The following is a 14,309-nucleotide window of genomic DNA, read 5'->3' as shown; positions in this document are numbered from 1 at the left end:
TTTTTAAGATTTACAATGCAGAACATTTATTTTCCAAACTGAAAGCTTCTCTTTTTTAAAATATTGTGCAGATAAGGTACCTCTGATAACCAGGATAAACGCTTTCACAATACCTGGCAAGTTCCCTAAACAGGAAAATGTAAATGAATTCTTCTTGTGACCCAACCAAAACTGAGACAGATTTTCTTTAAAATCTATACTCTTCAAAATGTATAAAAACGCTTTCTTCGATGGCTTTGGGAGACAGCTGGGCTGCTGAACTGTACATTGTTAGGCTAAAGACATAGACATACTGTACTATAGTTCATGTTACAGAGAAAAAAAAACTGTTTTACAAGAATAGCCACTTTGAGAAAGCTTTCATAATGTGACATTTGAAGAAAATGTCACAAACTGTCTTGCTTACTATTGCTAAATGGTATAAAGAAACTAATCACAAAGCTTATTTTTCAAAACAAAACTTGCAATTCAAACACAAACGGGTGGAATGACAGATTTAAGTTCTGCTTTGCCAAACTGAACAGAAAAAAAAACAAATAAAAAAGGTTCCTATAACCCTGTGTTTCATCCCTGGTATGTTTTACTTGTATTCCACACATCCTTTTGTCTCACCTTACTTGGCTCCCGGGCCTTCTTTTCCCCATCTGATTTGGGATCTCCAGTGTCCACAGTTTCCACAGGCAGCGGGCTGGCAGGATCCTGGCTTAACCTATTCTTAGCTTGGTCTTGGTGTGCCTCCAGAGCTTTTGCGCTCAAGTCCCCTCCATCACCATTCACCAGCGGCTGGTCAGCTTTCATCCTAAGCTCCTGGGGCTGGCTCTCCAGGCTGCTTTTTGTGTGCGGCAGCACCTCCTTATCACTGCCTTCCATCTGTGCTAAAACGCCGTTGGTAGTGTGCGTGAACACATCCTCAGCAGCCGATTCAGCGCTGTGGGAGGACAGTACAAGCTCCTGCTTTGGCCTGGGCTGGAACCTGGATTGCGGAGAGTTGGCGTTGTGGAGTTTCACCTGGTGCCTGGAAGAGGGCTTGAGGTGAGACCCATCTCTCTTTCCTTCAGGGTGGCTTGAAATAAGGAGGAAAAAGGCAGAAAAAAAATCATTGGGTAAGAAACAGAGGACAATAGCAGCGGAAAAAAAAAACTGCTTAAGCAGAATGAACTTCCTCTACTGTGTTGAAATACTTCAATGACAGCAGCAAGGAAACTTTGCTGCCACTGAGTGCAGAGGCTGGGCTGCAATCCCACGAGATTCTCTGCCCTAGTTCTTTTCACAGAAAAGGAGAGCTACACAGCAAACCTACACAGACACGTGCGTCGCAGGCTAAAATTATCGGCTTCTCAGCTAGCAGCAGCCTAAAGCTCTCAGGATACATCTGCTTTTAAAAAGACGTAGAACCACACTGTAAAGCGATAGACATCAAAAGGGCATAAACTACTTTGGGAACTCTCATTTAGTGGATTTCGATATGTAAGACAGGAGAATTAAGTTATAAGAAAAAAGACTTAGTGTGGATTACCTCAAATTTAAGCAAATAATTATTTATAAACGGTTGTGCCTACCCCATGTGCAGGATGATTTAGACGTCTGTAGTGAAACAGGATGAGGCTATTTATAGATAAACAGAGACTTCATATTCAGCTGCTCAACTAATTTAAACTCGACCCTATCATCTCCCATCAGTATGGTTTGTCCTCTCACCGTCTAGTCTGTCCTTCAGCAAACTGCACAATTATTTTTCCCTCAGCTACCACAGAAGGGAAACTCACAAATAAACACGACTCTTGCTGCAACACATTTGAGCGCTGATACTTTTGTGCAGAGAGAAGTAATTCTATCCACAGCGGCTGATAACTTAAAAGGGAAATTCAGCAGATCTGAGTTTCTGACCCTACCCCCACTCCCGGCCAAATAAACAACTGCTCAATCATGGAGAAAGATTCAAAGAGAATTCAACCACAAACCATACAAAAGTGACAATGGGGAAAAAAGGATTTTCAAACAAACATTGTACACCTTACCATGGCAACCTATGAAGATCATGAGGTCCCCAAAAAGCACAGAAGCACTGGTATTTTTTGCAATGATTTTTACCTCCCCCAAAAAATTAATCTGCACAAAAGCCTTATCCTTGTTGTTCTATATGTCAGCAAAAAAAGAAGCGTTTCAACATGAGCATGCCTTCTAATAAAAACTCTTTTTAGCATTCCTTAATACCTCTGTTGTTAAAATTACTTTTGCACACACCTTTACTTGAAATCCAGACATATGGCTAATTTGAATGCATCTATATGCCTTAAGTGAGATTGCGTCGATATTACTTCATTTATTATTATTATTAAATCGTGCATGCTGAATAAAAACACCCAGTATTTAAATTAACTATTTCTTTAGTTTTAGCAGTATAAAAAGATGTAATTGCACCAGATGCAGTGCTACAGTGTTCAATGTACATTTTGTCATTATACTCACTATAGCTGTGAAATAATTTAATATTCCAAAGTCCATTATGCTGTCAAATATTGTCCAACAGTTCTATCATTTTTCTTTGAACAGTGGTGTAGAATCTTTGTGAAATCCTGAGGTCCTTCCAGCAATATGAATGAATAATAATAACCAAGCACATTTCTTCTTCTAAGATGTTTATGTTTTTATGCTTTTCATGTACTGTATCAACTGTAACTTTTAATGTAATGTGTAATGAACTTCTTATGGATTTAGTTGAAGAGGTTTGTGTTCTCTTTGTGCTTCTCAGCATGGTGTTAACAGCTCAGAAAATGACAAAGGTACAGTACTAGCGAGCACGACTACCTGTTCTCTTCGAAATGGCTGATCAGGTCTGACACTTTGGAGGGCTTTTCTCGGGATTTCCCTGCTAGGCTGCCGTCTTCCATAGTGCCTCTGGTGCGCAGGTTTCTCTCAGCAGGGTGTCGTGGCGGCTCTGGGCATGGACTCTGAAGGTGAGCAGGTTTTGGAGGCACTGTGATCAGAAAGAAGAAAAAAAAACAAAACAAAAAGGAATGTCAAGACCTCTTAAAGACGTGTGCAGTCCTGGTGCTGGAAGACCATCACTCAACAAGCTTGCAGGCTTCTTAAATGACTAAAACTGTATCAAATGGCAAAATATAATAAATCATTTGAATCAGTCCAGCAATTAGCGGAATTATTTACTCAGACAGATGCAGCCTTCAAGGACTAGGATTGTGTTCCCCTATTGAAAAAGTTTCATAAAACAATAATGTTAACCTATTTAGACAAAAGGTGCTTATTTGAAGCACACTGAATACTGCTACCAATATGAAGTAATGACAGCAGAGAAAGGCAAAATTAACTTCATTACCTGTTATTAACCCAGAGGGCTAGAAACTGCTCAGACAGGGATGCCAAGTCCTGACTGCCAAGACTACCTGTTTCATCTCACTTGCAAGAGAAAATCGAGCTCTTAATTACTATTACTTAGGCTGCAAGTTTAATAATTTGTTGAATGAGACCTGTTAGTTTTGTTTTACTACTTAACTCATCTGTTAAAAAGTTGGAATTAAGCATGAAATGTGTCCCAAATGCCGGGTTTCAGAACTGTGCATTTGGATGCATCGGCTCTGTTTCTATAACCTGTTGTTTCGCATTTAAGCAAATTAAGCACATGCAAAAATAAGGTTTTTACAGGATTATCTGACAGTGTAATTTGCATTTGTTTCTGCATGACATGAATTGGTCGTCTGAAAAGATGTTTTTGGATATTTCAGAGAGAGCAAATACTTATTAAAAGACTGAACACACATCAAAGAGATTCTTGGCAATTAAACATTCACCGGTACCTATTCCTGTAACCTACTGTAGGACTGCGGGCAGAGAAAAGTTTAAAATGATCTAACTGAGAATGACTTCAAATAAGTAATAAACCCACGTGTGGATTAAATTCAACCTAGAAGATGTACAGTAGAGGGTTGAAAGGAGAAGAAACCCTCAATTAGCATCATGTTTTTAGTTGGACTCCCATTTTTACTTGGAAGTGATACAGTACTTTGCAGACTGGTGAAGTAAGAAGGGTGACTGCCTTAGTACACACATTTAAATTGCTAATTCAATGGCAGTAAAGCTACAACAGCCCAAACCAGCTGTATTGTGTAATCACTACAGTACGAAACTCAGGAAGCAGCAACTGCTCTCTTGCAGCGTTGTCTTTTAATGTCACCTAACTGTACTGTACATTTCAGATAATATCAATATTAAAGTTTTGAAAAAAATAATTCCCCATTTCCAGGGGGTGGTTCAAAATTTACCACAGAAGAAACGATCAAAAAGCACTACTGCTGCTAATGATCAAACTGTTGATAAATAAACTGTACAGATTTTCATTTTGTTTTTCCATTTCCTCACAACCACCCCACCCCCCTTGCTTTCCCCTCAATAAAAGTTTCCAAATCTACTATTAGAGGAACTTAAAAGTACTTCACAATTTTGCTCTGCAAAGGCGGCAACAAAGGCAATTAAAATCCTGCTCTGCAGTTTTGCCTGAATTTGTGCACCTTGGAAAACAAGGCACTTGAAAGTTTTCACATGTAAGAAAATCTGCTATAATTACCAGCAAAACCAACAACAATATTAACACAATGAAAGGAATGGTGGGACTGTTAGAATTTTATGAGGTTTATTATTATTATTTTTCTTATTATTATTACATTCCTTACATGCATATAGCTATTTTCTGGACACTCCACTCAAAGCACTTTACAATTAATAGGGACTGTATGCTCACCACACATCTGGTATCAGTGGGGAGGAGAACAGTGTAACAAAGTATTCATAGTAAATTCATAGATGGGGTTTTATACTATACTGGGGGATTAGGGTCCACTCACACCACAGGTTGAATGCTCCTTACAGATACCACTAATACCTCTCCCAGCAGCAGTCATGCAGATTCTCCCAGCTGTTATCATGGAGGAAGGGACAGCAATTCAACTGTATTGTCCAGTGACAGAGTCCCATGTGCGCTACCCATGTCTTCCACAAGCAGTGATACCTATTTATTTGATTGAGAAATAAAAGTGTCTCCAAAGCTAAACATACAATTTATTCCTTGTCCATGATTACTTATGATTATGTGCTGGCCATATGTCATGTTTTCAGAGATGAAAATCTGCAAATGGGTATCTTAAGTTCAGGAAAAACACGAGCTGTCAAGGCACAGATACTACCTTCTCCCTGCACAATCCTCAGAAAGAAGTGCAAGTTCTTAAAATAAAGTACTGAAATAGGTTCCAATACTTAAAACATTTCAATAGGAACAATTAATGGCAAATAACATGTAATAAACATAAAACGCTTTCAAATATTCTAACAATTAATTTATTCTATTTCTACAGGGAGTCAAAATTTTGACAGTTGCTAAGAGGTCAGAAGAAAAAACAGAAAACAACTGGAAGACAACAGAAAATCTCTCCCTGGCCTAACAATCTATGGTTTACATAAAAAAAATGCTTGGCAATGTCAGTGATCTATAATTAAGAACAGAGAAAATGTCTTACTGAAACAAAACATAAGTAATACAATCACACAAGTCTGTCTCGTGAGAAACATTAATAGTATAAGAGAAAGCAGTCTACTTCGGTCTGTGACTTAAGACCATTTCATTCATGCACTATTCTCACTGCTGTACTTTAGCACAGGACTAGATCAGGCACTGTCAGAAGAGCCCATTACAGCTGGAAACGTAACCTACAATGTGAGTCATTACATGTATAGTCCCTCCTAACTGTGCTTGATAACCAGTGGAAAGCAGAAGCATTGCTGAAATCTTTTTTATATTGTTGTGAAGGGGGATGTGAGTTTATGTAAGTTTAGCCACACTTCCCAGCAGCTTCATTGCCTTTCTCAGAAGATTTTAAACAATGGTTATTGTTTGGCTGTATTTCCGTTGCTATTCTTGGGACAAGAGGCAAGTAAACATGGAGGAAGATACCGATGGTCAAGAATCCTAATATTTTACGCAGATTAATTGATTTTACTGTCAATATGGAAACCCACCATATTAAAAAATACAGATTCAAAATTCAACCAGGACTAGAACATTCCTAGTGAGGTCAAGAAGTCAGCCTCCATAGGAATAAACAATAGCATAAACACAGAAAAGGACAGAATAAATTGTGAAGTCAGAGAAAACAGACATCATTACTGATCATAATCTATCACCTTCCTCTGAAACTATGCCATGGGAGAGCTCCTCTTTCGAATCAGACTTCTAACTAAAATTTGAAGAACCTGATTGCTGAAAAGAGTTCCGGACTCTGAGCTTGATTATAGACGACAGCTTGTTTTTTTATTTATTTGGAAATTGTGGTTTCTGGTTATGTGGTATCCTTAGGTTAAACACCTCGCTCCTATTTTAGTTATGCATTCTTACATGAGGGAAATACACTGTTATTAACTTGTGTTTTACGGAGAGGTACTGTACAGTAGATTTAAGTGTTGGGTATGATCCACTTTTATTAGGATGTGGGTTTTCTATTTTTGGCCTGTTAAGGTGTTTTGTTGTGGATTTAGAATACAAGGACAGAATTCTGAATATTCTTAATTTAGTGAGTAGGACTCTGAAACCCACTGAATTGTAAATGAGCACATATAGTACTACATTTAGGCTTGATTATTACTCCATTATCAGAGCTGTGCTGAGGAATAAAAGAACACACGTAGCACAAAACTTGTAAGAGTTTGCAGGGTGAAATTATTATTTGATTGCATAGCAAACTGATGTAACAATCTGGTTTTACTACTAATTTAATACTTCACCTATTAATAATCTTAACTCCTCCATATTGTACCAATGTATGAACCTATTGTCCCATTTTCATGCGCATAAATACTAGCATCAGGGGTTCATGCAATGGTGAAATAATTGCAGGATCATTTGATTGTTTCATTCATTCCCTAGAACTCATGGATGATTGTAACCAAATAAGACCAATACAGGATCTGTACACTCTCTAGTGGGCTAAGAAGATACTGTCTCAAGATGTATCTGGACATATACTGCATAATACTCCTCTAGTATTGCTGCCTTGGCTAAGGTGGAAGATGAGGAAGTTTTTTGTGAGTCTGGTGTCTTAAATCTGGATAACATGACCAACCCAATGGAGCTGATGGCAGGTGAGCATGGCTTCTATTGTCGTGACTTATTGGGAGACAACATTGATGATGGTGTGTCTGTCCTCTTGATACAGTACATAAAATCTTCCACAATTCTGGTGAGAGAACTCCATATCTTTGAAGATTCTTCTGTATGTTTTAACAGTAAAGAGTGAATGATGACTGCACAATCGAACACAAGTTGGGTTTTGATTTTCATGTACTCAAAATCAAACACCTGCTTCCTCTGGTGGCCACAGACTGCAATTTGGGATGTCAGGCAATGCTGGATTTCTTTGTCAATCTCGTCCTCCCATGCAAGATGCCTCCATCACTGCATGACAGCTTCCACACACATCCTGACAGAATACAACATTGATTGGAGGTCTCATTCTGCTGCCACCATTGGATACTCCAGCAGCCACTGAGATTTTCCAGGTGGTACATCATCCTCTGCCTGTTCTGCTATTGAGAACTTGGTTCTTTTTGCATAGTATAGGTAATACAGGAATCCTGACAGGCCTTCGTAAGCTTTGAAGGTTCAACTTGTGGTAGACCAAGGAGCAGAAGGAATGCTTCTGTACTTCACCTGTGTACTTGAGAACCCTCGCAAGTTTAACAGTGCAAAACATAGCTGCTGTCTCATAGTCACACATTTTGCAGCACACAGACCATATCAGAACCTACTACGTAACATGAGAACTAAAAAGTGAAAACCAAGATAAGAAGTCTACACTACAGAAGAATACAACAAGCAGTTAAGCAAAATTACGTTCTTCACTGCTACCTTAAATACAAAATGAAAGGGTGCTATAAAAGGTCTTCTTGCCAACCACATACACAGTCTGATACTGTACATTTACAAGGAAACATTAAAGAAGTCATGTTTGAATAGCAAATGGTACGCCTAGAATGATCATGTGGTATGTCCTTTGCGAGAAGAACAGAAGTTATGAAATATGATTACGACTGGGATTAAATGAAAATGTCTACTTATCAATGGCAAATTTGAAACCCAGTAACTGACGACAGGATGCCAATGGAAAAAAGAATACAAACTTTATTTTTCTCATTTAGGTATACAGTATATTTAATTTAGTTTGGTGTTTGTCATAATTTATTTTTAAATGTCTGTATGATAAATAAAACTTGGTGATATACAGTATGTATTTTGGTTGTAACAAGAGTGGTTTTAGTACAGCAAAGGACAAGTTGCAGTACCGGACATTCTAGTAAACAACACTAGGTGGTGGTAGACACAGCCAGTTGACAATTACAGTCTGGTAATCTAGAGCGTGACTGACTGTGATGAAGTTTCATTAGCTCTAACTACTCTGAGATACGAGCAATCACATGGCAAGAATTACAATGGCTACAGCCACTTGCAAACACAGTTGAGAGTGTCTTAATCAACTGACTAAAGTCCACAAAGAGATGTTCAACGTCCACTAAGAAAATGTAATAAAATAAGTGTAGGTGTTAACGAAGGAGACCACAAGATCCACATCTAACAGTGAGTGAGATTTTGTTTCACCAGGAGCAGGGCATATAGTCAAACAGGAAAACCAACAGCTGGTCTGGTTGATTCTATGTCATACTGTCTCCTTTCTCCGGCTCTGCCCTCCAAACCAGAAGAAGAAGTAACACAAATCAAACACAACAAGACGCATTCTAATCATGTGAAACGTGTTCAGTGTAACTAAATTAAACGGGACATACTGTACACACATCTTCACCAATTTCCAGCATAATGCCTAACTACACTGAAAAAAGCTGCTTGCAATATTTGATCAGTATTTGTGATCATTTTACTAATAAACACATCTGTGCGTGCAGGTATCTTCAAGAAAGTTTGAGAAAGAATGATCATTTTGTGATATGCACAGAGCGGGTATAACAAGTAAGGAGTTGGTACCACTAGAAAAGTATTTTCCTGGAGTCTTTCTTTTGACTCACCCAAGACCAACTCTCAGTTGATCTGGTAAAAGAACTGAAGAATAACAAACACCTAGGAAGGTTAAATGTAGAACTTGCCCAGGTTCTTGGTGGTACACATAATAAACATCCATCTACTTGAACATTGTAATGGTATAAGAACATAGTTTATATTTTATATGTATAATAAACATGACACGTGAAATTAAGAAGTCTTTTTTTTTATTTCATGTGTGAAACCCTGCAGTGCCAAATACAGGCCGCAGGGGTGGCTTGGCTATTTTCTACCACTCCAAGTTTGATCTACTGTACAGTACATCTACTGCCGACTGCTCCTGTTAACTCTTTCGTACCTATTACTTTTGAAATTCTCTCCTTGGCCATTTACTATTTTTCTTGTTTATTGCTCACTGAAATATACCGTGCATTATGTGAACTTGTATTGTCAATATGACTTCAATCAACCAAGTCCTGACCTTTGGTGATTTGATGTGGTGTGGCTTGAAATAACTCAGCTCTTCCTAAGGAATTTTTAAAGATATTAGAGTTTTGGTTTATAGCCGCACATAAATGGCTCCACTTAAAAACATCGTCACACTTAGAGCTAGTCATTAGTGGAAATTTAAACCTACGACACAGGCATTTCTGACCACATGGCGGAACAGTTTGACTGCCTCAAAACCGTAAGAATCTTGTTACTTTTCAGAATGTGAAGCAAGTTTTTTCCTCTTGTTCTCCACTTTAACTATAAATGATCTGCCTAAGTCAACAAGAAACACAAAAGATTTCACAAATATATCGTGCTTAATGCCATATATTCTCTTGCTCCTCTTACTTGATGGATCTCAAATTCCAGGTCATTAACTCTGTTTACTGATAAACTATGAATAAGTACGAAAACACATGGCCGCAAAATGCATTTATGGAGGAAAGTGCTTTATCTGCTCACCTCATAAACACCATTTATCTATTTCCAAGAAGACCCTGAGGCTAGCCTGTGCTGCTTACTATTCCAATATTACTGACAATGTTGGTTAAAATACCAGATGACTCTTTAGGACAGTAAACCAACTTCTAAATGATAATTCCTTCTTTCACTCCACCTTATGTTATGACAGTTTTTTTTTTCCTGATTAAGACAGACCATATCAGATGTAACTGAACATCATGTACATTCTTATGACTCACTGCTACTCTGAAACAGTGCTTTTCAATTTTATCACCCTCTACTTTCACTCATTTAGCTCTGAAAATGGAATTTTATTAACTATTCACTGGTATAATTACTCCTTAAGTATTCAGTGTTTCTCAGGAGAAGCTCCTATTATTTGTAATATGAAAAACTTAACCCTGTCTACATCATTTATCACTCTACAGCTGAAAAGGGCTGAAATGAACCCTCTTTTGAAAAAAAAAGAACGACAATTTATCTGAATTTTCATATTTTGGCAAAACCACAAGATTGTGTGGTAATATCGCAAATGTTAAAGTCCTTTGAATCTTTTTAATCAGGGTTTAGGGCTGCCCATAGCACTGAACTGCTTTAGTGAAAGTTGTCATCTCTAAAGATACCATTTTTTTTCTCTCTCTAGAAAAGAGAGAAATAGTACTCTTGTACTATTAGACCTTTAGTACAAGAGTAATAGTACTCTTGTACTATTAGACCTTTCAGCAGCCTTTGACACTGTAAACCATGACATCTTGATTAATTGACTAGAGCGTTATGCAGGTCTAATTGGCAATGTGCTACAGTGGTTCAAGTTGAAAGAATACAGTTTGTCAGCATTGATGACATTTAATTGGATCCTGACCCTTGTCATCTCTGAAGTCTCTCAGGGCTTAGTTCTTGGCCCTTACCTATTCAATATTTATATATTACCTTTATGCTAGGTGATCAGAAAACATTGTGTTGACTTTCAGTGTTATGCTGATGATAAATCTACTTGCATACTGTGCATTACTGAATTCTCAAGTTGCTTGTTCCACAAATGTCTTGAAGATATACGGTTGTGCATGGCTCAAATGTATCTCCAATTAAACAAGAATAAGACCAGTATGATTTTGTCTCTCCCCATCAAGTCTCAAGGTCAGACTGTCAAAAATTAACTTTTTGGTGATCCACCCATTTTCTAACTTCTTCTTCCAATTCAGGGTCACAGGGAAGCCAGAGCTTATTCCAGCAAGCAATGGGCATAATGTAGGGTACACCCTGAATAGGATGCTAGCGCAGACATACAGACACATGCACACACAATTTAGGCCAGTTTTCCCAGATGCCAATTGACCGACCAGTATGTTTTGACCCTGGAAAGAAATTGGAACACCTGAAGGAAACCTACACAAACACTGGGAGAACATACAAACTTCACACAGATAGCAACCCAGGTCCAGAATTGAACCCAAGGCGCCAGTGTTGCGTTGCAAACGAGGCAGCAATGCTAATCACCGTGCCGCCCAATATAGAATTGATTCACACAAAACCTATGGGTTCTTTCTGACTTCCCTATCTCTCATATCACATGTCTGCAAAGACTGCCACACATTCTTCTATTTACTCAACATATTTTGTTTAAAACCATTTAGTTCCCCTACTGATGCTGAGAAATTAGTTCACGCTTTCATTTCCTTAAGGCTGGACTCCTGCAATGCTTCGTTAGTTGGATCGTCCACAAAAGTATTTAAAAAACTACACTATGTCCATAACTATGCTGTTTGAGTGCTGACCGAGTAAAAAATATCTGAACAGATGCCTGTTGTGCTGAAAAACCTGCACTTGCTTACAGATTTGACTTTAATATTCTCATTGACCTATCAGGCACTGCATGGTGTCTCCTGTATTCCTTCGAGAGCTACTATCCCCTCATGTCCCAGTTTGCTCACTCGTTTGAACCGGATTTAGGCTCCTCAACAATCCAAGGATGTCATATTGTACATTAAGGCACCAAGCCTTTTCAGTGTAGCCCCTGCCTATGGAACAACCTTCCTGGCCATATTAAAAATGCATCCTTTGTAGATGTTTTTATATCAGGTGCTACATACAAATAAACTGTCTCAACTGAATGTGTATTATTTTCTTTGAGATTTTTTATTTTGTGCAGCTCTACAAGAATGCAGTGACTGACACAATTATGCTGAAGTCAGAAAAAGTTTAGATCTCCAACCACTGGTAACTTCTCTCACTGTAGAAGTTTAATGGGGTCATAAGTCTATTGAAGTGATTCAATACCATACTACCAGCAGCATCAAAGTTATGGAAGTTGTTTGATTGTACCTTGAGGCTTTGGGTTGACACTGTGAGAGGCCTTGTCGGTTTTATTTCTTCCATTTATCCCCTGAGCATCCTCAGAGCCTGCTGCCTGAGCTGCCCAGCTCCCAACAGGCAAAGGATTGCTGGGGCTTGCTCTGCTGTTCGGTGATGGAGACTTTGGACTACAGCAGGTGCTGCTGCCTGGATGAGGAAGAAGAACGGAGAATTTAACACCACAGGCACGGACGGTGAACTGCAATTCTAGAGTTTTGAGGTCAAAAGTTGCAGTTTTGTTTCTGAGTTTGCTGTTCTTCCCTTAAAGTTGTTGTTTAAATCCATTTAATCTTTTTGATTTCTGCTCTCATGAAAATACATTTCATTTTGATTATTTGCAACTTGAAATTCTGCTATTGATAAAATCTGCTATTTAATTTCAACGCCAATAGAATTAACAAGGCCACAGACACTAAGAATGAAGCATTCTGTTCCCCAGTGATGGGCTCCCAGGACTGACTCTTAACCTTTCCTCCAGGCATGCTCACTTCTTCACCCCTCTTCCATTATATAAGCAGGGAAGGAGCCATCTTAGGTTCTATTTACCACATGCAGTGCTAGTGAATGTCATGCTCACTCCCTTAACCTCTTTCAGTAACTAGCATATGTTAATAAGGGATGATAAACCCCTGTGAGCTTATAAAACTGCTTCCCTGCCTTTTTGTCTCCCCTCACTGCCACATTTCACAAAGGAGATAGGGAAGACTGCTACATTGGTGTTACTTAGGTGGACCCAAAAAACACAGGAAGATGTGAAGAAGAAAGACAAATCCTGCTGTCAAGCCCTGGCAGTTGGCAGGGTCATTAATGGATGAGGACAAGGAAACTCACATGGAGGAATGCTTGACTACATGGCAGGAGTGTGGCTGTAAGTACACTTGGCTGAATGGGGACATTGGCCTCCTCCACATAGCAGCACTGTCAGGTAGGACATGTGCCATGGCAGAGCTCATTCATGACTTCCAACTTAAGTCAACTTAAGTGAGAAAAGCCACAGAGCAGAACTGTGATTTCCTGTCGAAATCTTTGGACACAGAGAACCCGGGTCCTTTTCACATATGAATAATGCCGAGAGTGTAACTGAGGGTGGGAGGGAAGCCGATTTGGTACACCTCCAACATAAGTAGGGTGGTGTGAACTACAGAAAAACTCCACCCGGAATTATCCGGACCAGGCTACAGAGTGACTCAAGCAGAACAACGCAGCTCATGGCATCAGACTGAGCAAGGCCCGTGGGAAGCCTTTAGGGCCAGGTTAGAGCTGGGTGCATGTCTGAATGGATGGTTAGTGGAGGAGAAGGCCATAAAGATGGAGATGAGTGTTGAAGGGGAAGCTCAGGGGGTGCTGCTAGATCTCATGCCTGGAGAAGTGACTGATAATTGACACTGTCAGCGGCCTTTCATCTCTGTTTCAAGAGTGTGGGGCCCAGCCCATGTGGGTACTGTGAGAATAGCCTGAGCACTACTCTTAGCAACCAGGGTGAATCTTGTGGGTTTTTCAGCAGACCTCTGCTATCTTGTATGTGTAAATCAACCCCGGTATAATAAGAAGGCCCAGGAGAGCCAATCACTGCTTCAATTATGACCTAGCTTCCAAGAGACTAAGACACAAAGTCCACTTGACTGTCCCAGTGGGCCTGAAAGCTGCACTTCAGAAGGCATGTGGCTTTGAAGGTGTCTTTGGGTATATTCCACCCAGTCTTAACACAGCTTTACATTAAAAGCCCAAGTACCCACCAGAGAAAAAAAAGGCAGTGAAAAGGGGCCCACAGTTTTAATGCCATCTCCCTGAATGATCATCAGCTTAGTTAACAAGTATATTGATGTTACACAATATGACAATATAGGCTGACCAGATACAAGAACATATGGTGCAATGATAAGACCTTACTGGTGAACACTCCTTCAAGACAATCCCATTTGTGAGTAACAGACATAACATGCTTACA

The 14,309-nt window shown here is 39.2% G+C and overlaps 1 protein-coding gene across 8 annotated transcripts in view; it reads right to left on the bottom strand.

The window, feature by feature from the left end:
• Nucleotides 1–14,309, bottom strand: part of fgd4a (FYVE, RhoGEF and PH domain containing 4a) — a 129,591-nt gene that overhangs the window by 23,490 nt on the left and 91,792 nt on the right. For 6 of the 8 annotated variants that reach the window (XM_015353045.2, XM_015353042.2, XM_015353046.2 and 3 more), the window contains 3 exons: nt 12,332–12,508; nt 2,809–2,977; nt 613–1,063 (listed from right to left, as the gene is read on the bottom strand). In XM_015353045.2, coding sequence (XP_015208531.2) covers nt 613–1,063; nt 2,809–2,977; nt 12,332–12,508 — 797 coding nt within the window. Of the gene's footprint in view, nt 1–612; nt 1,064–1,559; nt 1,979–2,808; nt 2,978–12,331; nt 12,509–14,309 lie in introns of those variants that run through there. The other 2 variants (XM_006633703.3, XM_015353050.2) reach the window with 2 other exon arrangements.

Source organism: Lepisosteus oculatus, chromosome 7 (genome assembly GCF_040954835.1).
Source record: "Lepisosteus oculatus isolate fLepOcu1 chromosome 7, fLepOcu1.hap2, whole genome shotgun sequence".
Taxonomy (NCBI): Eukaryota; Metazoa; Chordata; class Actinopteri; order Semionotiformes; family Lepisosteidae; genus Lepisosteus; species Lepisosteus oculatus.
Note: the sequence above shows the minus strand (reverse complement) of the source record. Positions and strands in the feature narration are given on the sequence as shown.